The sequence below is a fragment of the Colobus angolensis genome, unplaced genomic scaffold (genome assembly GCF_000951035.1).
Source record: "Colobus angolensis palliatus isolate OR3802 unplaced genomic scaffold, Cang.pa_1.0 Scaffold53, whole genome shotgun sequence".
NCBI lineage: Eukaryota > Metazoa > Chordata > Mammalia > Primates > Cercopithecidae > Colobus > Colobus angolensis.
This window is the reverse complement of record NW_012118821.1, coordinates 4,109,159-4,135,301: the sequence shown is the minus strand read 5'-3', so window position 1 is coordinate 4,135,301 and position 26,143 is coordinate 4,109,159. Positions and strand designations below refer to the sequence as shown.

General features: G+C 40.9%; 1 protein-coding gene across 2 annotated transcripts in view; it reads right to left on the bottom strand.

Moving 5' to 3' along the window:
- The window catches only part of ADAM17 (ADAM metallopeptidase domain 17), a 69,886-nt gene that overhangs the window by 18,484 nt on the left and 25,259 nt on the right, over positions 1-26,143 (bottom strand). For both annotated transcript variants that reach the window (XM_011960930.1, XM_011960931.1), the window contains exons 5-11: positions 20,018-20,186; positions 18,337-18,470; positions 14,729-14,818; positions 12,707-12,820; positions 9,306-9,450; positions 9,105-9,193; positions 2,931-3,083 (exon numbers count right to left, since the gene is read on the bottom strand). In XM_011960930.1, the coding sequence (XP_011816320.1) occupies positions 2,931-3,083; positions 9,105-9,193; positions 9,306-9,450; positions 12,707-12,820; positions 14,729-14,818; positions 18,337-18,470; positions 20,018-20,186 (894 nt within the window). The remainder of the gene's footprint in view (positions 1-2,930; positions 3,084-9,104; positions 9,194-9,305; positions 9,451-12,706; positions 12,821-14,728; positions 14,819-18,336; positions 18,471-20,017; positions 20,187-26,143) is intronic.

Genomic DNA, 26,143 nt, shown 5'->3' with positions numbered 1-26,143 from the left:
GGCGTGGCGGCGGGCGCCTGTAGTCCCAGCTACTTGGGAGGCTGAGGCAGGAGAATGGCGTGAACCCGGGAAGCGGAGCTTGCAGTGAGCCGAGATCACATCACTGCACTCCAGCCTGGGCGACTGAGCGAGACTCTATCTCAAAAAACAAAAAACAAACAAAATAATAATAAATAATAATAAATACATAAAACATAGAAGATGCACATTATCTTCTTACAAGGGGATTCCTACTTGGACAACCAAACTAGAAAAACACAGACTAAATATGATGTACTCAGGAATAAACCAAATAAATTGTTCTTTGTTGATATAGACTGGCAGCTCCTAGAAAAAAAAACAAAAAAAAACCAGTTCTTCCCAGGCCCCATTCTCATTAGCAAGTTCTTTTTTTTCTTTTCCTTTTTTTGAGACAAAGTCTCACTCTGTCATCCAGGCTGGAGTGCAGTAGCACAACCTTGGCTCACTGCCACCTTGAACTCCCCAGGTTCCTCCTCCCTTAGTCTCCTGAGTAGCTGGGACTACAAGCATGTGCTTCCATGCCCAGCTAATTTTTGTATTTTCTGTAGACATGGCGTTTCACATGTTGCCCAGGCTGATCTTGAACTCCTAGGCTCAAGTGATCTGCCCACCTCGGTCTCTCAAAGTGCTGGCATTACAGGTGTGAGCCACCATGCCTCATTGGCAAGTTCTTACAGGGCTGTTTTGAAGAGCCCCAGAACTGGTAGCAGGAAGAGTTAGCAACATGCATGTCCACTCAGGCAGTATGCAAAGTAAAACATTTCCCTCCAAAGTTCTGACACTATCCTCATAACCAAGAAGAATATAACCTATTACTCAGAGAAACAGGATGCAATATGGTAGCCACCAACCATATGTGGCTACTTAAATGTTGTTCCTAGTCACATATTTTACACTTTCTATTACAGAAATATTCAAGCATCTATGGAGTAGACAGGATGGTATCATGAATGCCCCAGTGCCCCTCACCAGCTTCAACAATGATCAACTCATGGCTTCACAGCTCCTCTACATCCACACTACTTTTCCTCTGCTCCCACACTGCTGTTTTTGTTTGTTGGCTTATTAACAACTTTATTAAGACATATTTCACATATCACAAAATTCACCCATTTCAAGTATATAACTCAGTGATTTCTAATAACTTTACCAAGTGTTGAAACTATTGCCATAAGTCAATTTTAGGACATTTCCATCTTTCCAGGAATGTCACTTATGTCCTTTTACAGTTAATGCCCATTTCCATCTCCCATCACTGGCAAACATTATAAAAAATTTAAATAAAGGCTGGGCGTGGTGGCTCATGCCTATAATCCCAGCACTTTGGGAGGCTGAGGCAGGCGGATCACGAGGTCAGGAGATCGAGACCATCCTGGCTAACCCAGTGAAACCCCGTCTCTACCGAAAATACAAAAAATTAGCTGGGCGTGGTGGTGGGCGCCTGCAGTCCCAGCTACTCGGGAGGCTGAGGCAGGAGAATGGTGTGAACTCGGGAGGCGGAGCTTGCAGTGAGCCGAGATTGCGCCACTGCACTCCAGCCTGGGCGACAGAGCGAGACTCCGTCTCAAAAAAAAAAAAAAAAAAAAAAAATTTTAAATAAAATAGAATTTACAATTCAGGTCCTCAGTTTCTAGCCACATTTCAATTGCTCCACTGGGCAGTGGCTACTATACTGGGCAGAGCAGACGCAGAACATCCCCCACCCCACAGCAGAAAGTTCTATTGGACACCACTGAACTATAGCAAACATTAGAAATGCAGAGACTTTGAAAAGACAAGGAAAATTCAACAGTTTGACAAGTTGGAAGAGTAGACAAAAAGGGGTAGAAAAATGTTTATCTGGCACAAGTTGTCAGGCAGAGGAAAAATAAAACATAACATGCAAAGTAACAGAGGAAGGAACTGTTTACACATAACAGCCAAAGAAAATGAGATGCAGAAAATATACATAAAAAGCCAAAGAAAATGAGATGCAATAATCAAAGATCACAAAAAGAAGAGGAGGCAGAAATTTTAGAAAGCAGGGTGTCAGAGCCAGGGAAAAGCAGAAGTAATCCTTCCCTCTATGTCCAGGGTAGGCTCGCACAATGGCCCACAGCCTGGCTCAAAATAGGAGTCAGGACAAATACTTCACAATCTTTCGTGATTAGAATCAAACTCCTTTAAACTCTCCCCACCAACCCTCTTTAACTCAGCAGCGCAGCTATTGTTTTCCTCACACTGCTTTATGCTGTTTAACTTCAAATAAAATGAAAAAACAAGGTATTTATTAACATAACTTTTAGTTCGGACTCTAAGAGTTAGTCAAAGCACTCTTAAAGTCTCTGAAAGTGTTTTACAGTATCCCAAATCAACTAGTATACTCTATCAGAAGCCCTCAATAGTAAATGATTCAATTAATTATTCAACAAATATTTGTTACATGCCAGATACTCCTACTAGGCACTGGAGATAGAGCTATGAATAAGACAGACAAGGGCCTTTCTCCCATGGGGCTTGTAGTAAGGCAAACTATGTGTTTATCTGCAAAAGTTAATAAAAAACATGTAAATTGTAGAGTTAAAATGAATCACAACTTGTAAATGAAATAATGAGAAATTTTTAACATAAAGCCTGAGCTCACCAGACCCTGAAATCCAGAACTCCAACAAAGGCCATTATTATAATTTTTCCTAGAGCTCAAATCTACACATTAAACTTGACAACAAAGTCCAAATGATAGTTTTAACCAGATTTAGATGGACCGTGCTTCACCCCAAAACATACAGCCATGTTTCAAGGTACTCTGTAATTTGCAGATCCATCCCTAGGAGAACACCTAGGAATGGAATACGTTTCTGAGCTCTCATTATGATCATTACACACAGCCTCTTTCCAAACCACATAAAAAATTCTCAACATACACATACCTTGTTGTTCTCGTGATCGCCACTCACAGCTATGGGATACATGACATATTTTCCTCCCTGGTCCTCATTCGGGGCACATTCTGCTAGACCATCCGGATCATGTTCTGCTCCAAAATTGTGTCCCAATTCATGAGTTGTAACCAGGTCAGCTTCCTTAAGGATCATGCAAAGAAAACATTATTTCTCAATATCCAACCATCACTTACTTCTGCCAGCTGGGCCTATGCTGTCTTCAATAGAGCCTTATAATCAGATCAGCAAGAGAGTAAGAACTGCATGCTTATAATACCAGCACTTCAGGAGGCTGAGACGGGAGGGTTACTTGACTCTAGGAGTTTGAGGCCAGCCTGGGCAACATAGGGAGAGCCCATCTCTCCAAAAATAAAAATATTAACCAGGCGAGCCGGGCGCAGTGGTTCAAACCTGGAATCCCAGCACTTTGGGAGGCCAAGGCGGCCGGATCACTTGAGGTCAGGAGTTCAAGACCAGACTGGTCAACATGGTGAAACCCCGTCTCTACTAAAAATACAAAACCTAGCCAGGCATTGTGGTAGGTGCCTGTAATCCCAGCTACTTGCGAGGCAGAGCCAGGAGAACTGCTTGAACCCAGGAGGCGGACGCTGCTGTGAGCCGAGACAGGCCACTGAACCCCAGCCTGGGCAAAAGACTGAGAGTCTGTCTTAAAATAAATAAATAAATAAAATAAAATAAATATATATAAACTTAAAATTCCTGATTTCTTTTTTCCTAAGAGGGGGAAATCACTCCATGGAACCTGAAAAAATAATATTTCGCAAGTCATTTTTCTATACAAGAAGTCTTTCTACATGTTCATATTAAAACAGTAGTGGGGAAAAAAAAACTTAAATTTTTAGCAAAAGCACTCAAATCCCAAAGGTGTAATGTAGAGAAATATCTCCTAACTGCTTGGAGAAAATTCATTAGTGGATTTGCTAATGACTCTAAAACATCTCTCAAAAATTTCAAATCAAATTTTGTTTTTGCTCTATGTGTTTTTTTAAGAGGAAAGTTCTGGAAGACCAAAGAAAATATGTCATGAAATCAAGCCATTAAGAAGTTGTGACTCCAAAAAAGTAAAGGAGCATGAGCTATTACACACACATATATGTTTCTGTCCATGGTTCCTGGCTTATAACCCTCCACAGCCCTGGTTACGGTCTTCTGTTACAATGTTGGGGTGCTTTAGGGCTCAGGAGCAGTCCTCAGGAAACAGATTCTCTCTCTCTGACCTTCTCCTGTCCTCCTTTTACCCGATCCAAGGCGGGACTCTAATTTGACTGTGGGTCAAGAGATCCCCATTCTCATTCTAGAGAGGGTCCTGCCCTTTACTGTGGAGGAAGGAATGCTGCACAGAAAGGTCAAGGAGAACGTGGACAGGCCTTGGTGGGTTTCCCCACTCAGTTGATTAGTATGAGAACATACCCATTTTGTTCAATCACATTTCTACACAGTTGTCATTCATGCTTATGTGATGAAGCCTCCATAAAATCTCAATAACAGGATTCAGAGAGCTTCCAGAGAGCATTCTGAATATGTGGAGGTTGACAGGAAGGTGCCGAACTCATTTGCGTGCCAGGAGAGCGGTACATCCCAACTCAATGGGGACAGAAGCTCCTGTATTCGGGACCCTTCCAGACCTCGCCCTATGTATCCCTTCATTTGGCTATTTCTTTCAATCCCTTCTTTTTTTATTTTTTATTTTTTGAGACAAAGTCTCCCTCTGTTGCCCAGGATGGAGTACAGTGGCGCAATCTCAGCTCACTGCAATCTCCGCCTCCCAGGTTCAAACAATTCTCCTGCCTCAGCCTCCCGAGTAGCTGGGATTACAGGCATGCACCACCACAACTGGCTAATTTTTATATTTTCAGTAGAGACGAGGTTTCACCATGTTGGCCAGGCTGGTCTCAAACTCCTGACCTCAGGTATCTACCCGCCTCAGCCTCCCAAAGTAGTGGGATTACAGGCATAAGCCACCGCACCCGGCCTCTTTGCATCCTTTAAAATAGCCTATGTAATAAATCCGTAAACTAAGATAAGTGTTTCCCTGAGTTCTGTGAGCCACTTAAGCAAATTAATCAGACCCAAAGAGGATATCGTGGAAACCCCAACTTGAAGCCAGTTGGTCAGAAGTTCTGGAGGCTCAGACTTGTAACTGGTGAGGAGGAGGGAACAGTCAGTCTTGAGGGACTGAACCCTTAAGCTGTGAGATCTGACACTATTTCCGGATGGAGAGTGTTTGAATTGAATTGGAGGACACCTAGCTGATGTCTATTGCTTGAAATGTGGGGGCAAATCCCCACACGTTTGGTCTGGTCACACAAGTCTTCTGTGTTGATGATAATTGTTGTGATGTGAGAATAGAGGAAAAACAGTTTGAGAGATTTTTTCCCCCTAAAACAAAGTACCATAAGAAAAAAATAAATTTAGAAATTAAGGCCAGGCACAGTGGCTCACGCCTGTAATCCCAGCACTTTGGGAGGCCAAGGCAGGTGGATCACCTGAGATCAGGAGTTCAAAACCAGTCTGACCAACATGGAGAAACCCCATCTCTACTAAAAATACAAACTTAGCCGGTCATGATGGCGCATGCCTGTAATCCCAGCTACTCGAGAGGCAGAGGCAGCAGAATTGCTTGAACCTGGGAGGCAGAGGTTGCAGTGAGCCAAGATGGCACCATTGCACTCCAGCCTGGCCAACAAGAGCAAAACTCCATCTCAAAAAAAAAAAAAAGAAAAGAAAAGAAAAAAGAAAGAAATTAAAAGGTTCCCCAAAACTAATTAGTGTCTTTTTCTTTTCTCATACCACTTTACATTGTTGTTTTTGTTTCTGCTTTAAGAGACAGGGTCTCAGGCCAGGCGCAGTGGCTCATGCCTGTAATTCCAACACTTTGGGAGGCCGAGGCAGGCAGATCACAAGGGCAGCAGATTGAGACCATCCTGGCTAACACAGTGAAACCCCTTCTCTACTAAAAATACAAAAAATTAGCCGGGCATGGTGGCAGGTGCCTGTAGTCCCAGCTACTTGGGAGGCTGAGGCAGGAGAACGGCATGAACCCGGTATGAGGAGCTTGCAGTGAGCCGAGATCGTGCCACTGCACTCCAGCATGGGACACAGAGCAAGACTCCATATCAAAAAAAAAAAAAAAAAAAGGATCTCGCTAAGTTGCTCAGGCTAGAATACAGAATACAGTGGGTATTTTCACAGATGCAGTTATCACACCACAGCCTCTAACTCTTGGCCTCAAGTGATTCTCCCACCTCAGCCTCCCGAGTAGCTGGGACCATAGGCTCCTGCCACCACCTGTTTTTAAATCACCCGAAGTCCATAGTTTATGTTAGGGTTCACTCTTTGTGCTGTATATTCTGTGTTTCAACAAATGCATAATGTCTTATACCAACTATTAAAGTATCATACAGAGTAGTTACCCTGCTCTCTACCTATTCTTCCCTCCTTCCCCCGACATCTAGCAATCACTGATCATTTTATAGTCTGCATAGTTTTGCCTTTTCCAGAATGTCATATATTTGGAATCATATAGTATGTAGCCTTTCAGACTGGCTTATTTCACTTAGTAGTATGCTTTTAAGGTTCCTCTATGTCTTTTCATGGCTTAATAGCTTTTTATTTTTTTCTCATTGTATGGATGTGCCAGTTTATCCATTTACCAACTAAAGGGTATCTTGGGTGCTTCCAAGTTTTATCAATTATGAATTAAGCTGCCATAAACATTCATATGGCCGGGTGTGGTGGCTCACACCTGTAATCCCAGCACTTTGGGAGGCTGAAGTAGGCGAATCACCTGAGGTCAGGAGTTCAAGACCAGCCTGGCCTGTAACATGGTGAAACCCCATCTCTACTGAAAATACAAAAATTAGCTGGGAGTGACAGTGGGCACCTGTAATCCCAGCTACTCGGGAGACTGAGGCAGAATCGCTTAAACCTGGGAGGCAGAGGTTGCAGTGAGCCGAGATCACGCCACTGCACTCCAGCCTGGGTGACAAGAGTGAAACTCCATCTCCAAAAAAAAAAAAAGAAAGAAACTGCCAACTGTCTTCCAAAGTGGCTGTTCCATTTTTGCATTCCCACCATCAATTAATGAAGAGTTCCTGTTGCTCCATAGCCTTGCTGGAATTGTGTTGCCAGTGTTTGGGATTTTAGCCATTCTAATAGGCTACTAGTAATAGCGTATTGTTGTTGGGTTTCTTAAAAAGTTTTTTATAGAAACAGGGTCTCACTAATGTTGCACAGGATGGTCTCAAACTCCTGGGCTCAAACAATCCTCCCACCTCAGCCTCGCAAGCAGCTGGGACGACACGCATGTACACCTGCACCCAGCTTCATTGTTAATTTGCAATTTCCTAATGACACGTGACGCTGAGCATCTTTTCGTATGCTTCTCTGCTATCTGTATATCTTTGGAGGTATCTGTTCTGCTCTTTTGTCTATTTTTAAATTATGTTGTTCATTTTCTTACTGTTGAATTTTAACAGTTCTTTATACATATGGAAATTTTTAATTTTTTTTTTTTAATTTTGTAGAGACAGGGTCTGACCATCTTGCCCAGGTTAGTTTCAGACTCCTGGGCTCAAGTGATTCTCCTGCCTCGGACTCCCCAAGTGCTGGGTTTATAGGAATGAGCCACCATGCCCGGCCTCTTTGTATATTTCAGATAGCAGTCTCTTCTCAAGATGTGTCTTTTGCAAATATTTTCCCGTACCCTACACCAAGTATAACATGATAGTCAAAATAGCAGTATACCAACCAGCCCTCTGGGAAGCCATGGTGAGTGGATCACTTGAGGTCAGGGGTTTATGAGACCAGCCTGGCCAACATGGTGAAACCCTATCTCTACTTAAAACAAAAATACAAAAATTAGCCATGCATGGTGACAGGCACCTGTAATCCCAACTACTCAGGAGGTTGAGGCAGGAGAATTGCTTGAACCTGGGAGGCAGAGGTTACAGTAAGCCAAAATGGTGCCACTGCCTTCCAGCCTGGGCCACAGAGCAAGATTCTGTCTCAAAAAAAATAAAAATTAAATAAAAATTAAAAATCAGTATATCGGATACTAATATTTCCTACCAATATCTCTCTCCCCTTCTTCCTTAATGAGCCCTAATTTTGTTCAGGGCAGCAATATACTCAGCTAAAACAGCCACCTTTCCACATTCCGTTGAGGCTAAGGGCAGCCACGTGACCTAGTGCTGTACAGTGAGTTCTAAACAAAAGCCAGCATGAAGCCTCCAGAGAAGCTTTTTAGAAGGGCCAGACTAGGCTAGCCATGTTCTCTTTCTCCTCCTTTCTCTAACACAGAAAAGAACCATCTTAAAACCATGAGGTGACATGCATGAGGACAAAGACCTCCTGCTTGTTCTTGAGCCACTGAGGGCACCTCTGAGTTGCTGTACCACCCGGAAAATGCTATCCCTGAACTTCTTGTTGACTGAGACAAATAAACCCCTTATTTAAACCACTGCTTATTTAATTTTCTGTTATTTGTAGTCAAACACATTTCAACAGACATACTTGGAGAAAAACAAGATCTTAAGATCTTCCAGAGAAAAAAACAGGTGACATACAAAGATAAGAACTCAAAATGACTTCAGATTCTTTAAAAGCAACATGCACAGAAGACCACAGAGAACATGAGAACTAAGAATATACTCAGCCACAATCAGGCTTAAGAGTGGAATAAAGACATTTTCAGATATGTGAAATCCCAACAATATGCAGGTCATATACCTTTTCTTAGGAAGCTCCTGCAAGATACACTACACCAAAATGATGGCACTGAGAAAGAGGGAGACCATGGGGTTCTGAAAATAAGAGGGTGTGGGATGCCTTGAATGATGGCTGCACTGCAGGACTAGGAGACAGGGAGCTCTAAGAGTTGCTGCAGGTCAGAGGGCTCCAGGACGGAGGGTTCGAAAAAAGCAGTGGTCCTCACATGTTTCAAAAGAAGGCTGACAGGCCATTTTTATTTTCTTCTTTATGCTTTTTCACATATCTCACAAAAATATATAAATTTTCTTTAGGCAGAAATGAAAAAAACAGTATATATTACATTTTTTAAAAATATCTACATAAATATACAACTGAGGTTCTACTACAATAAATTCTTAACACTATTCTTTTAAAAATAAAAGAACATACCTTTGTAAGGATGGTTTTACCATAATTCTTTGTGCTCGTCAAACCACTATTCAAATAGATATTTTTCTTCCCAACTGGGCTATAATAAGCTAAAGTCAAAAGGAAACAAAGATAGATTGCTTATTAAATACAGAATTGTAATATAATCCAATCAGCTTATAATCCCAGCATCATATTCATATAAGAAGTGGAAAAACTTACCCTTTGGACAAACACCTCCATGGCTGTTTGCTCTGGGAGAGCCAACATAAGCTAATCCAAGAGTTCCCATATCAAAATCTTGGTATGTGAAAAGGTGTGCCAAGCAAACTTTAGATGCTTCCTCAGCTATATCAAAGCTAAATTGCTTTGAAAGACAAAAAAAAAAAAAAAAAGCATTCTTAGATTAACAATTACATCAGACCAAAAGATGTAATCGAAATCAACTAAACATTCCAGAACAGAACCATGACAGCATGCAGCTCAGCACCAGCAATCACAACCCTGTGCAGTGCTTTGCTCTTTCCCTAAAGTGCTCCTCCACCTGCACCGGTGAGAGGCCGACACTGTCATCTGGCAAGGGGCACAAAAGGGAAGAGTTCGGGAGCTTGCTCTAGCTGTTCAGAACTAACTCACTGCTCCTCCGAGGGCTGTTCTGCAGACATACAGCCTAGGACTTGAGATGCTCCATTTCGTTAAGGGGATTGCAGCACCCCAGACCAAAACAGATCCCTCTCAAGTATTTCAAGGATTCGTCTGGTTTAACAGAAATTTTAATCTTAAACTTTTTTGAGCGTCATAATATATAGTCATTTATATAAATATACACTTATAGAAAAGCATATATACCCAGTTTTATGTTACTAAAATAAAGATTTTACATCCATTTAAGTCAACGCTGCAGGTTTGAGAGGATTTTTTTTTTCTCAATTTAAAAGGGCTTCATACATTACTTTAAAAACCTCTACCATTGGCTGGGCGCGGTGGCTCAAGCCTGTAATCCCAGCACTTTGGGAGGAAGAGACGGGCGGATCACGAGGTCAGGAGATCGAGACCATCCTGGCTAACACGGTGAAACCCCGTCTCTACTAAAAATACAAAAAAAAAACTAGCCGGGCGAGGTGGCGGGCGCCTGTAGTCCCAGCTACTCCGGAGGCTGAGGCAGGAGAATGGCGTAAACCCGGGAGGTGGAGCCTGCAGTGAGCTGAGATCCGGCCACTGCACTCCAGTCCGGGCGACAGAGCAAGACTCCGCCTCAAAAAAAAAAAAAAAAAAACCCTCTACCATAACCATCCAGCGTTTCCAAGTTTAAAAAACCTTAATTTTGGGGGTTTTTAAAATTTGTTTGTTTGTTTGAGACAGGGTCTCGCTGCGTCACCCAGGCTGGAGTGAAGTGACGCAATCACAGCTCACTGCAGCCTCGACCTCCCGGGCTCAAGTGAACCTCCCACCTCAGCCTCCCAAGAAGCTGGTACCAAAAGCGTGCATCACCATGCCCGGCTAATTTTTGTATATTTTGTACACCATGTTGCCCAAGCTAGTCTTGAACTCCTGGGCTCAAACAATCCACCAGCCTCATCCTCAGCCTCCCAAAGTGCTGGGATTACAGGCATGAACCACCATGCCTAGCCAAAACCCTCAATGTTTAAAATGCTTTAAATGAGAGGCCAGAGAGCCCTATATGAGGAATGAAGTGTGGTTACATGGGGATTCCGATAGTTCCGTGGTAAAAGGGTGAGGCTTCTAAGAATATTCTAGGAGCCTTAGGGAAGAAAATTGGAGAGGAGCATCTGTCAACGTAAGTCATTCTTCTCTTTGGTTCCTCCCCTGCCATGGGCTGTCTGGAGGCTCACAGAAAAGCACACACGCACGGTGGTTCAGCTGTTCTAGGAGTCAGGAGATCTGTGCTCAATTCGACCTCTGCCATTATCAGTTGTATGACTAACCAGACAAGTCATTTAATCTTCCTGTTACTGGCTGAATTGTGCCACCCCAAAATTCAAATGTTGAAGTCCTGACCCTCAAAAGTACCCCAGAATGTGACTCTATCTGGAAATAGGGCCCTTAAGGAGGTAATTAAGGTACACTGAGGTCATATGGGTGGGCCTTAAACCAATATGGCAGGTGTCCTGATAAGGAGATCAGAATATACACACACACTGAGAGAAAGACCATGTGAGCACACAGGGAGAAGACAGCACCTACACCACAAGTACCGTGGCCTCAGAAGAAATCAACCCTGCTGACCCCTTGATTTTGGACTTCCAGCTTCCAGAACTGTGAAAACTCCAACTTCTGTTAAGTTCCCCAGCCTATGCTGCTCTGTCATGTCAGCTGGAATAAACAATAACACTTGCTGAGCCTCTTCACAACAATGATGCTGTCTCAACCAACCTTTCAGGTGCTCAGTAGATCAAATTAGACAGGGTATGAATGCGTACCACACAGGTGCTACACGTTATGCTTCTCCATCTGGATGAAGAGTTATAATATCCTTTAATTCTATTAAAGCTTTGAAAACTTGATTTCAGCCTCATGAGACTCTGAACAAGAATCCAGATGAGCCACACCATACCTGGACTAGCCCATGCAAACTATGAGATAAGTAAGTGTTGTTCTAAGCTGCTCCACTTGTGATAATTTGTTAAAGCAACAACAGGAAACTAATACACTTACCAACACATTAAAATATAACTACTATCACTTCATAGAAAGTCATTCTACACCAAAGTAATAGCACACACAAACTCAAGACACTGGAATCACATGGCAGTATCCTGTTATACAGCAAGACTCCAAATGACGTAAAATGATTAAGTTAGCCATCTTTAGATTAATCGCCAGAATAAAAACACAAAAATTTTAAATTCCTGTAGAGAACTTTCAGATCTCCAAGCTATATTTCTACTGTCCAATACATGTTCATAACCTGTTTGATAATTACTGCCCTAAAAGATAAATTGACAAGCTTCAGAGAGCCCTGAACTAAGTGTCCCGAACTAACGAAACAGTGTGCAAAAACTATATATTCGGTATCCATGTTTTCTAGAGAAGATCCACTGATTGCCTATTAGATCCTCAAAGATATTAAGGTGAAGAAGCACTGCTTTGGCCGGGCACAGTGGCTCACACCTGTAATCCCAGCACTTTGGGAGGGCGAGGCAGGCGGATCATCTGAAGTCGGGAGTTCGAGACCAGCCTGACCAACATGGAGAAATCCCGTTTCTACTAAAAATACAAAAATTAGCTGGCTGTGGTGGTGCATGCCTATAATCCTAGCTACTCAGGAGGCTGAGGCAGGAGAATCGCTTGAACCCGGGAGGCGGAGGTTACAATGAGCCGAGATCACACCATTGCACTCCAGCCTGGGCAATAAGAGTGAAACCCTGTCTCAAAAAGAAAAAAAAAAAAGCAGCAGCATTGCTTTGTAACGTTTTTTTTTTCATGGAGTTTTTGTTATTTGTTGTCTATGCTGTTACATGCGATGAGGTTCCTGCTGGATCAGCTGGGGGAGATTGCTTCTGGGTTTCCATCTTTTCCATTATGCTCCTTCATTAAAACACATACAATCCACATAGCAGAAATCATAAAGTGGTGTTAATATCCAGGGTTCCAAGACCTACCTCTAGCAACATCTTCACATCCCAAGCATCCTTTTCTTCATTTGGGTAACTTTTTGCCATATTGTAGTGCTTTTCACCAGGTTTTACCTCTTGTGGAGACTTGAGAATGCGAATCTATACTTAAAGAGATAATATACTTAGAACACTTCCAAAATAAGTCAGAAGACTCTGAATACTGCATTATTTTATCTGTTCAAAAAAAGAATCATTCTAGAAAAAAACATTTTAAAACTAAAATTCATAAATTCTTCAGTTCTAATATTCAATGTTTGAAACAAACAGAAGCATATGGTATGGAAAACATATGTCAATTAATTATTTATAATAATATGAATGTACTCCTACATTTTCATATCCTCTATGTTTATTTTTAAAAAATAAGAACTTGGGTTACAGGCGCCTAAAATAATTATTACAACTATAGTCAACAGTTTAGGAAAGAAAAATAAAATATACATCTCTTTGTGCATCAAAGGAATAAAAGACTAAGAATAGAGGCTTCTCCTTATATGTGCATTTCAGACAAATTCATATTAAACCTGCAAAGAAGGGAAAAAAAAGTAACAAAGGCTCCCATTAGTAAGTGTGAGATAAAGAAGGAAACTATGCTCAGCTCAGAGTTTCTGTGTGTCTCTCTTCCCTGCCTGCCTGCCTGCCTGTTCTGGTCTCCTCTGCCACTGTGTGGTAAGCTTACTGGGGTGGACTCTGCAGTTTTGATGGTGGCTGGTCAAGGTCAAATCTGGGACAGAACTACTTAGAAGACCACCATGATGCACATCTAAACCACATCCTCCAATCTATCCTTCATCAGATGTAAAGAAGTTAATGTTTTAATCTCCTATATTATTCCTGTGTTGGTTCCAAATGCCTAAAGCAAAAAGAAAATTTACAGGTTCCCTAAAACTCAAACATGATGCAGCTATTTATAATAAAACAAGTGAGGCAGCTTTACATGCATGAACATGAAGTACTCTCCAACATACTGTGAAATGGAAAAGCGAGGTATAAAAGTGTACTGCATATAGCACCGTTGTGTCAAATACAGACATATACAGACACTATACATGCATACGACATCTCTAGAAAGATACATATGAAACTAGTGACATGAATGTCTTTGGGGAAAGGAACTGGTTTAACAATAAACAGGTTGCAGAGACTTACTTTTCACTGGTTTTTGTACTGTGTATATGTTACCTATTCAAATAATAACTTAAAAAGAAAATGCAAAACAGTGAAAGAGAATGAAAAGGGAAAAAATCTCTTAGTTTTATACAAACAATATCAAAGTTTAACATTTATAAACATGGTGAATGATTTTTAAAAAATTTTTTTCAACCTCTAAATTCTATATACTATAGAACTTATAAAAATATGGTTTATTACAAAAAGCCTGGAAAAAAATAGAGATAACAATTTATATAACTTACATATCAAAATGTCTCTCTGCCCAAAGTAAAACCCTATGTCAGAAGTCTTTTTCATCTTAGCAATTTGAAATAACTCTTCATATGAGCTATTAAGATGACACTAATATAACATTGCTAGACATACTCTGTTAAGAGATTACAAGAAATCAGAAGGAGGTATCTGAGGGGAAAGAACCTAAAGGTTCTGTATATATAACTACAGCCTTGCAAAGGTACCCAGTATTTTTTAGTAAATTTTCTGACTAAGGATTCAACGGTACGTGCCACAGTTTTAACGAAAGACTTAAGCATAATCAGAGGGGGGAAAGAAACTACAGAGAATAAAAAGGCCATAAATTCAAAGAAGGAACAAAGCACAGCAGCGTAAAAGGCTTTCTACCTAAAGCGAGACTAAGGAGAGAAAACTTCACAATCTAGAACTAATTAACATCAAAAATACTGCACAATTCATCAGAAAAAAAATCATTGGCAATTGAGAAAAGTTATTTACAATTATTGTTAAGGACAAGTTTTTGGGTTTTGCATACAAGTGACAAATATTTACAGTACATAACTTAAGTGAGTAATATAAGCCATATCTATTGATAAATACCTGCTCTATCTGTATTCCATAGCCTTTAAAACCCGCATTATCCCATGAAGTGTTCCGATAGATGTCATCAACTCTGTCAATTAGCTCTATCTGTGTGTATTTAAAAAAGAAAAAAAACATTATGTAGCTCTTTACCTCTCCTGGCAATGCAATATAAAATCTATGGAGGAAAAAAAAATCTCAGTTTAGGGGCCATTGCAGAAGTTTCTACTTTCACAAAAACTAGCATTAAGATGTTACTGTATCTGAGTATTCCCAACCTTTGGCCCTAAACTTAAAGTGCTGTTACCAGAATAAAACAATGGTATGGTTTAACCTAAATTTCAGGTACTCAGTTGCACATGGAACCAAAATTACAAGTAACAGTCTTTTGTAAAACTACCATTTCAGTCAATAATAAAAATTAAATTTAAAAGTCAATCAATATACCTGAAATACAGTTCACTCTTGAACAACATAGATTTGAACTTCAAGTGTCCACTTACATATGTGGATTTCCTTGAGCCTCTGTCACCAGAGACAATATGACCAACTCTTCCTCTTCCTCCTCAGCCTACTCAACATGAAGACGATTATGATGATCCACTTCCACTTAGTGAATGGTAAATGTATTTTCTCTTCCTTATGATTTTATTTTATTTTATTTTTTCAGAGACAGGGTCTTGCTCTGTCACCAGGGGTACAGTACAGTGGCACGATCATAGCTCACTATAGCCTGCATTTCTAGGCTCAAGCAATCCTCTCACCTCAGCCTCCTGAGTAACAGAAGACTACAGGCACACACCACCATGCCCAGCTTTTTTTTTTTTTATGATTTTCATCATAACATTTTCCTTTCTCTAACTTACATGATTGTAAGAACACAGTAATAATACATATAAAAAATATGTGTTAATCGACTGTTATTTTATTGGTAAGGCCTCTGGTCAATAGTAGACTATTAGTAGTTAAATTTTTGGAGAATCAAAGTTATACAGGGGCCGGGCATAGTGGTTCACGCCTGTAATCCCAGCACGCTGGGAGGCTGAGGCAGGAGGACTGCTTAAGCTTAGAAGTTTGAGGGTATCCTGAGAAATTCTCCATCTCTACTAAAAATCAAAAAACTTAGCCAGGAAGGGTGAACACCTGTTGTCCCAGCTACTCAGGAGGTTGAGGTAGGAAGACTGCTTTGTCCCAGGCAATAGAGGCTGCAGTGAGCTACGATTTCACCACTGCACTCTGGCCTGGGCAACAGAGTCTAAAAAAAAAAAGTGACATGAGGATTTCTGACTGCAGAGGGAAGGTCAGTGCTTCTAACCCCCACCCCCCAGCACTGTTCCTGGGTCAATCGTATTCCCTTCTAAAAAGAATTCCATCTTCACTCTGTCTCTTGGTGAGTACTTCAAATGTCTTCCCCAGAAACAAGTAAGGAGCAGTGGCAGACAACTGCCAACCCTATTCCCCTACTCTCACCCCAAAAAGTTCAGCACTGAGGAATGGGTAAGAAGACAGCCAGAAAGAACAACGTTCATTTCAGCAACCCTCCTTCTTTTGCTCTCTGATTTGGGAAAACTGGAGAAGGAAGGCAGTATCGTTTCCAAGGAAAACGACATGAGAAAGAACAAAATGCTAATTACCTATCTTTTTCTCAAAGAGAATATTCTACTATTCAAAAACTGGGTTGATAAGGTTTGTTCCAGCAACTGTGAAACAAGTTATGTCTCAGAAATTGTAAAAAATACACATTTTAAGACTAGATCTCTCATTATATTCATATTTGCAGTGTAATGAACAAAGAAGTAATGTAAGAGGAGCCCCTTAATACAAAACCCAGATTAAGAGAGCAGCTTTTTAAAGTAAGATTCTCTCTCTTAGGAACAAGAATAACAGTGACTCTTACTAGTCTCATAATAAATTCACTTGATATGGAGCCGAGTGCTGTGGCTCACACCTGTAATTCCAGCTACTTGTGATGCTGAGGCAAGAGAATTGCTTGAACCCAGGAGGCAGGGGTTGCAGTGAGCTGAGATTGCACCACTGCACTCCAGCCTGGGCAACACAGTGAGACTCTGTGTCAAACAAACAAACAAACAAACAAACAAATCCACTTGACATGGAAGGGAAGGGAAAGAAGGGTAAGGGAGGGTATGAATAAAATGGACAGCATTGGAAAAGCAAGTCAATGAGAAAGACATCTTTACCGCCCCAGCTTCTTCTTGCTTCATGAATAGCTGCATTCTCCATTATTCCCTCAATAACAACATTTTGGTCAGTGCCAAGTAATCATGACGAATGAGGTCATACTAGCAAAAAATGTCAACGAAAAATGATTTCCCAGACTTTAAAAATCGTAATAGTGGACAGGCGCAGTGGCTCAAGCCTGTAATCCCAGCACTTTGGGAGGCTGAGATGGGCGGATCATGAGGTCAGGAGATCGAGACCATCCTGGCTAACACAGTGAAATCCCGTCTCTACTAAAAACACAAAAAATTAGCCGGGCGAGGTGGCGGGCGCCTGTAGTCCCAGCTGCTCGGGAGGCTGAGGCAGGAGAATGGCATGAACCCGGGAGGCGGAGGTTGCAGTGAGCTGTGATCCGGCCACTGCACTCCAGCCTGGGCGACAGAGCAAGACTCCGTCTCAAAAAAAAAAAAAACAATAAAACCCAATGCTGGTCTGTGTGCATTGAAATGAATAGACTCAAGCATTGCTGTTAGATGTGTAAATTGATACAACCCTTTGGAAAAACCATACGTATAAAAATCGTAATAGTTCGGCTGGGTACGGTGCTCATGCCTGTAATCCCAGCACTTTGGGAGGCCGAGGAGGGCGGATCACGAGGTCAGGAGATCGAGACCATCCTGGCTAATACGGTGAAACCCCGTCTCTACTAAAAATACAAAAAAATTAGCCAGGCATGGTGGTGGGCGCCTGTAGTCCCAGCTACTCGGGAGGCTGAGGCAGAAGAATGGCGTGAACCCAGGAGGTAGAGCTTGCAGTGAGCCGAGATAGCGCCACAGCACTCTAGCCTGGGCAACAGAGCGAGACACTGTCTCAAAAAAAAAAAAAAAAAAAATCATAATAGTTCATGCTTAAAAATCTAGTATCAGCACTTCTTACATCTTGCCTTCACTTCTGTGCCCCAGAGCTAGTTATGACCATGAAAGTCCCACCTATTTCAAGTGAAGTCCAATGACTAGGTCTTTAACATGACGAACAAAACTCACCTTCCTCTCTGAAATATACATATAAGCAAAAGATAAACATGGGTTCATGTAAATACATATTTTTACATTCACATGTGACACCACAGGTTCACTGCCATGATAGCAGTAATGTTTCTAAAGAGCTCACTTATATCAAGGAGGAAGGACTACATTATAACCTCTCCCAAACCCTATATGCATAAATTCTAACATGCAGAAAATATTAGTTCAAAGGTAAAATGGGTTGTCATAAATTTGAAACTATAATTTCCATACAGTAACATAAAAACCTCAGAGAATATCCCTCAAATATTTTAGGGAAATAACAGAGTATCTGGAACAGATCTGGTTTCATTAAGTTTCATGGAATGTACCCACCCACAAGAATTTTTTTTTCAATTACTTGATGCAATATCAAATACTTACTAAGTAATTTGTAGTTGTACTCTCTTCGCCTCTGCCCATGTATCTGTAGAAGCGATGATCTGCTACCACCAATAATTTACACGTGTTCTTCATGGGATCTGAGTCAGCTCTTCTCTTCACTCGATGAACAAGCTCTAATATGAATTTGTATGCACTATTAAATCAAAATTCACCAAAACAAGGAGTTTTATGGCAACACTTTAAATCTAATATATTTTTGAAACAAATATTATGTGAGCTTAACATCACTAACAGATCCTGAACAACAAAAAAAAACAATTTGGAGCAAGACAGAAAAGTGAAAAGTAACAAAGTTTAAACACTATAGAATTCAAAACCAGGGACAAGTGCCTTCTTAATTTTTCAAATACAGAAACTTTAAAAAGTGTTCAACAGAGTAAGGCCAAGCATGCTGGCTCAGGCCTGCAATTCCAGCACTTTGTGAGGCCAAGGTGGGTGAATCACCTGAGGATGGGAGTTCGAGACCAGCCTTGCCAACATGATGAAACCCCATCCCTATTAAAAATACAAAAATTAGCCAGGTATGGTGGCGCCCGCCTGTAATCCCAGCTACTCATAAGGCTAAGGCAGGAGAATCACTTGAACCCTGGGTGCGGAGGTTGCAGTGAGACAAGATTATGCCATTGCATTCAAGCCAGGGCAACAAGAGTGAGACTCTATCTCTAAATCAATCAATCAATAAATAAACAAATAGTGCTCAACAGAGTAAAACATTCACCTAATGCTGGGCTATGAAGCTGTCAGTCATATTCTACAACAAGAAGTTATGAATTAACCAAAGTAACAGTAAAAATGTCAAAATATTCACATTGAAAATTAGTTTGTTAATAGGACAACTTTCTTGTGAATTAAGAATTTATTTATATATTAAAATGCTAATATATATATTTAATAATATTTTAACAACATAACCATCTTTGGCCTGGCATGTTGGCTCACGCCTGTAATCCCAACACTTTGGGAGGCTGAGGTGGGTGGATCACTTGAGGCCAGGAGTTCAAGAACAGCCTGGCCAACATGGTGAAACCCCATCTCCACTAAAAACACAAAAATTAGCCAGGACTGGTGTCACGTGCCTATAATCCCAGCTACTCGGGAGGCTGAGGCAGGAGAATCGCTTGAACCTGGAAGTCAAAGGTTGCAGTGAACCGAGATTGCACTGCAAAAAAAAAACAAAACAAAAAAACCTAACCAGAGGTGTTTTGGGCAGTAAAATTCCAAGATGGTTATGTTTTTTAAATGACCCTAAATAGATTGTCCCAAGATGGATATAACCTTCTTGTATTCTAAGCAGTATATACATAGGTCTCTCCTGCTACCAATTAATTTCTTATAAACTCTAAAGATTGTTTTTCCACCATTATTATTTTATCATTTCTAAATATCTGCAAGAATATTTTCCCTCGGATCACTCCATTTCCCTTTTCCCTAATCTTTGTTAAAGTCTAATCTTTCTTGTTCCCATTATTTTCTAGAGTTTTCAACTCTTACATTATAGACAAAAGAAGTTGAAAATTTCTGGAATAAAACTCTTATTTTCATGCCAAATACTACAGTTACTTGACAATCATGTTATTTTTTTATCAACTAACAACCACCCCTATTGAAGTCAATTGTAATATGTTTGTTTCTTATTTGAAATACACTCTTTAAGCCTTACCTTCAGGTGGTTCTCTGTCTACTAACCCTTTCGGGAGCAACTCTTCATTATCCACTTTTAAATAACCACACACTTTTGGAGACTGCAAACGTGAAACATTCTTGATATCTTCAGATTTATAAACTAACATTCTTTTGTCTTTGGTATCATTAACAAATCTCCAAAGTGGCTAAAACAGAAAATATATACGACTGAAATGGAAAAAAATAACAATTCCTAAACACTAAATTCTTCTAACATCCTTTGCTTGTTCTTAGGTAACATTTATTTCTAGGTTAAGTAAACTGATTAGTCATGTTATTAAAATAAATAATCTCAATTTTTAATCATACGGAGTTTCTAGGCTGGTAGGTAAACACATAGATCATAAACTCTGATTTATGATCTGTATACAAATAAAGCCTTACATACTTTGCACGTTATGGAATCTTTCAGAGGATGCAGAAGAGAAAAACGCATATCATTTTCCACTCATTCATTCCAAAATATTGTGTAATATCTATTGTATACTGGCACTGTTATAGGTGACGGTGCTATAGTAATGAAAATTGGACAAGGTTTCTGTTCATGCAGTATTTTCATTTTAGCTTCCTTAATACTTAGGTGTTTGACACCTTTTTGCCATGTTAGGCTTTATCCACACAAAAGAACAAATATATTTATATGAAAGAAAACTCAGAACTTGCAACAACAGGTCTGAACCTTATTACTGGTTTCAGCGAATACAGTTTTTTAAAAAAATCTCCACTTACAATGTTACAAGGCCAGAGTAAATCACAATTAATATATTCCAAACTTTACCCAAGTCAAAAGGTTGTTTGTTTTGTTTCAAAGCAGTTATTCTCTGTAAGAACACTGGTCTCATCAGAACCAGGCGGTTTGTAGAGGACACACAAAAAATATATTTATCTCCATCAGGGAAATGCAAATCAAAACCCCAGTGGGAAAAAAGAACCCACAAAAACACCCCTGTATCCCCACTAGGATGACTATGATCAAAGACAAATACTGGTGAGGATGTAGAGAAATCCAGAACCCTCATACATGCTGATGAGAATGTAAAATGGTAAAACCACTTTAGAAAATAGCAGGTCCTCAAAGGTTAAAAGTAGAATAACTGTATGACCCAGCAATTCTGCTCCTAGTATATAATCAAGAGAAATGAAAACACAAGCAGTAATGTAAATAATAGCTAAAAAGTGGAAACAACCCAAACGTCCATCAACAACTAACCAATGAATAAACAAAATGCAGTTTATCCATACAATGGAGTATTATTCAGCAATAAAAATAAATAAGATACAGATACATGCTACAACACAGATGAACCCTGGAAACATTATTTTAAGTGAAAGAAGCCACACACGGGCTGGACGTAGTGGCTCACGTCTGTAATCCCAGCACTTTGGGAGGCCAAGGCAGGCAGATCACTTGAGGTCAGGAGTTTGAGACCAGCCTGGCCAACACAGTGAAACCCTAACTCTAGTAAAAAATACAAAAATTAGTCAGGTATGGTGGCAGGCGCCTGTAATCTCAGCTACTCGGGAGACTGAGGCAAGAGAATCAGTTGAACCCAGGAGGCGGAGGTTGCAGTGAGCCGAGATCATGCCACTGCACTCCAGCCTGGGCGACAGAGCAAGACTCCATCTCAAAAAAATTAAAAAATTAAAAAGAAGCCACACACACAAGACCACTTATTATAAAATTCCATTTATATGAGATGACCCAAATAGACAAATCTAAACAGACAGTAGATTTCTGGTTGCCTAGAGCTGGGGGAGTTAGGGAGGAAGGGGGAAGGATGGCTAAAGGATACAGCATTTCTTTTTCAGGTCATGAAAATGTTCTAAAATTGAACATGGTGGTGTTTGCACAACTCCATCAATATATGAAAACTGCCTGGCATGATGGCTCACGCCTGTAATCTCAGCACTTTGGGAGGCTATGGTGGGCGGATAACTTGAGGCCAGGAGTTCAAGACCAGCCTGACCAACATGGTGAAACCCCATCTCTACTAAAAATACAAAAAATTAGCCAGGCGCGGTGGCGGACACCTGTAGTCCCAGCTACTCGGGAGGCTGAGGCAGAAGAATGGCGTGAACCCAGGAGGCGGAGCTTGCAGTGAGCCCAGATCGCGCCACTGCACTACAGCCTGGGTGACAAGAGTGAGACTCCACCTCAAAAAAAAAAAAAAAAAAAAAAAAAAAAGAGGCTGAGCAGGACAATCACTTGAACCCAGGAGGCAGAGGTTGCAGTGATAGTGCCGCTGCACTCCAGCCTGGGTGACACAGTGAGACTCTGTCTCAAAAATACACACACACACACACACACACACACAACTACAAAACTGTATACATTAAAGGGGTGAATAATATAGCATGTGAATTATATCTCAATAAAACTGTTAAATATTATATGCATACACATCTTTGGTAATCTATGTATGAGGTGGATGTAAGAAATGATGGTTACAGAATTTCAGGGATGGCAGAGGCCTCAAAAGTTAACTAACCCAACTTCTGGGCTACAGGAATCTTCCATATTTAGTAAAGTTCATTTAGCCTATGAATAGAAGTGAAAATTTTTTTATTTTGTGTCAAATATTTCTACGTTCACATTGATTGTTTCCTAGTATAGCCAGTCAAGCACAGAAAAAGACAGCTGGCTTTGGGATCAGATGTATCTGAGTTCAAACCTCAACGGTACCTCACTATGTGCCTTGGACAAGTACCCTGAGCATAACCTCCCTCGTTAGGTAAAGCAGTGATAATACCTAACTTGAAGATTATGAAGATTATGTAGGTAATAAATCTAGTTTTATATTAAGATTTCAAAAGAAAAGCGGTCATTAATAAAAGCTAAGCCTATTACCACTATTACTAGTAAGTTGCTGGAAAAAATCATTTGATGAGTAATTGACTAAAAGGCAGAAAACTTGATTGGATCCTGGATTGGAAAACCAAAAAAAAATTTACGAAGGAGATTTTGAGGATGACTAGAGACTTTGACTATGGTATAATTATTAGATAATACTGTAGAATTCTTTTCATTTTCTCAGGTATGTTACTTTTATTACAGCTATAGAAAAGAGTGCCTTTATTCCTAGGGATGCATACAGAAGTAGTCAGGGGTGAAGTGTCATGATGTTTGCAAATGATTTGCATATGATTCAGGAAAAAAAGAGAGAAAGTTAACATGACATTATGTTAGAAATTATGTTAGAAATTGTTAAAGGGCTACAGGGTTTTTGTTTTTTGTTTTTTTAATCTTTCTGTAGCTACAGGGTACTTTTTAATCTTTCTGTAGATTTGAACATTTTATTTATTTATTTATTTTTGAGACAGAGTTTTACTCTGTCACCCACACTGGAGTACAGTGGAGGGATCTCAGCTCACTGCAACCTCTGTCTCCCAGGTTCAAGCGATTCTCCCGCCTAGGCCTCCCGAGAAGTTGGGATTACAGGTGCAAGCCACCAAGCCTGGCTAATTTTTGTATTTTTGGTAGAGATGAGGTTTCACCATGTTGGCCAGGCTGGTCTCGAACTCCTGGCCTGAGGTGATCCACCCACCTCAGCTTCCCAAAGTGCTGGGATGACAGCCACCACACCAGCTGAACATTTTCAAAACTAAAAGTTGGGGGAGGCCAAGCACGGTGGCTCATGCCTGTCATCCCAGCACTTTGGGAGGCCGAAGTGGGCAGATCACAGGTCAGAAGTTCAAGACCAGCCTGGCCAACATGGTGAAACCCCGTCTCTACTAAAAATACAAAAGTTAGGCCAGACGCAGCAGGTCACGCCTGTAAGCCCAGCACCTTGGGAGGCCGAGGTGGGTGGATCACCTGAGACTAGGAGTTCAAGACCAGACTGGCCAACATGGCAAAACCCTGTCTCTACCAAAAATACAAAAACTAGCCGGGCACAGTGGCGTGTGCCTGTAATCCTAGCTACTTGGGAGGCTGAGGCAAGAGAAATGCTTGAACCTGGGAGGCGGAGATTGCAGTGAGCCGAGATTGCGCCACTGCACTCCAGCCTGGGCGACAGAGCAAGACTTCATCTCAAATAAATAAATAAAAGTTGGGGGAAATATTATCTCACCATGCAAGTTTAACCCAGGATTATTTACATAAATAGTAAGCTACGGTAAAGTCAGTGACAGTTTAAAATATTTAATGGCTGTGCACAGTGGCTCACACCTGTCATCCCAGCACTTTGGGAGGCCAAGCGGAAGGACTGCTTATAGCCAGGCATTTGAGACCAGCCTGGCCAACACAGTGAGACCACATCAAAAATTTGATGCACTCTACAAAAATTTAACAAATTAGTTGGGCATGGTGGCATGCACCTGTAGTCCCAGCTACTTAGGAGGCAGAAAAGAGGGACTGTCTGAGCCCAGGAGGTCAAGACTGCAGTGAGCTATGATGGCACCACTGTACTTCAGCCCGAGTGACCGAGTAAGACTCTGTCATAAATAAAATATTTAATGATGACATGTTAAAAATAAGATATATATTTTTTCCTGCTCACTTACATTCCTAAGATCTTAGTGCAGATGAACAATGTTTTTACATCAAGGTAAGTGTAAAGAATTTTTTTTTTCATGTCAGACTTGTAATGTGCTAACATTGTAACAAGGTTCTAGGGTGGCACATCTCATACATGTGTGTGAACAGCCAATCACCACACTTATGAACTATAAAAGTATCAAAAAGAATTATAAAGAGTATGAAAATCACCACTGTAAATAACAAATCATTTTTCAATAAAAATTAATTTCATGCAAAAATCCCTCAAGGTATCTGATGAGTATACTTGTAAGTAAACATCTTTGTGTGTGTGTATGTGTGAGACAGGGTCTCGCTCTGTCACCCAGGCTGGAGTGCAGCAGTACAATCTCAGCTCACTGCAGTCTCTGCCTCCAGAATTCAACTGATCCTACTGCCTCAGCATTCTGAGTAGCTGAGACCACAGGCATGTACCACCACGCCCAGCTAAGTTTTTTTTTCTTTTGTGGGGGAGTAGAGACAAGGTCTCCCTGTATTGCCTGGGCTGGTCTCAAATCCCTGGACTCGAGCAGTCCACCCGCCTCAGCCTCCCAAAGCGCTTTTTACAGGTGTGAACCACTGCGCCTAGCTAAGTAAATATCTTATAATGAAATATTAGTTATACTCATTTTTATTCTTAGTGAAACAAAGGTATGGGTGGAAACAGAATTCCTATTTTTCCAAAAGGAAGTATTTGAAAAAAATGAGTAATCTGGCTGGGTGTGGTGGCTCATGCCTGTAATCCCAGCACTTTGGGAGGCTGAGATGGGCGGATCACGAGGTCAGGAGTTCAAGACCAGCCTGGCCAACACAGTGAAACCCCATCTCTACTAAAAATACAAAAATTAACCAAGCATGGTGGCACGCGCCTGTAATCCCAGCTACTCAAGGGACTGAGGCAGGAGAATCGCTTTAATCTGGGATGTGGAGGATATGGAGAGCTGAGATGGTGCCATTGCACTCCAGTCTGGGTGACAGGGCGAGATGCCATCTCAAAAAAAAAAAAAAAATTGTAATCTGAGCAAATTTAACTTGGATCCTAAAGACACACATTTTAGCTTAAGAATAAGCTGGCCAGGCACAGTGGCTCACGCCTTTAATCCTAGCACTTTCAGAGGCCGAGGCTGGCAGATCATGAGGTCGGGAGATTGAGACCATCCTGGCCAACACTGTGAAACCCGTCTCTACCAAAAATACAAAAATTAGCTGGGTATGGTGGCACGCGCCTGTAATCCCAGCTACTTGGGAGGCTGAGGCAGGAGAATGGCTTGAACCCAGGAGGCAGAGACTCCAGTGAGCCGAAATCGCGCCACTGTACTCCAGCCTGGCAACACAGCGAGACTCAGTCTCAAAAAAAAAAAAGAATAAATTATTCTAAGGAAATAAGCAAACATATGCACTGCAGCAAAAACAATGCTGTGCATTGACCACACTGTTTTCTTTCTGAGCTCAAATTACGACTATCTTTCCCATTCTCTTTTATTTTTTATTTTTTATTTTTATTTTTTTATTTTTTTTGAGACGGAGTCTCGCTCTGTCGCCCAGGCTGGAGTGCAGTGGCCGGATCTCAGCTCACTGCAAGCTCCG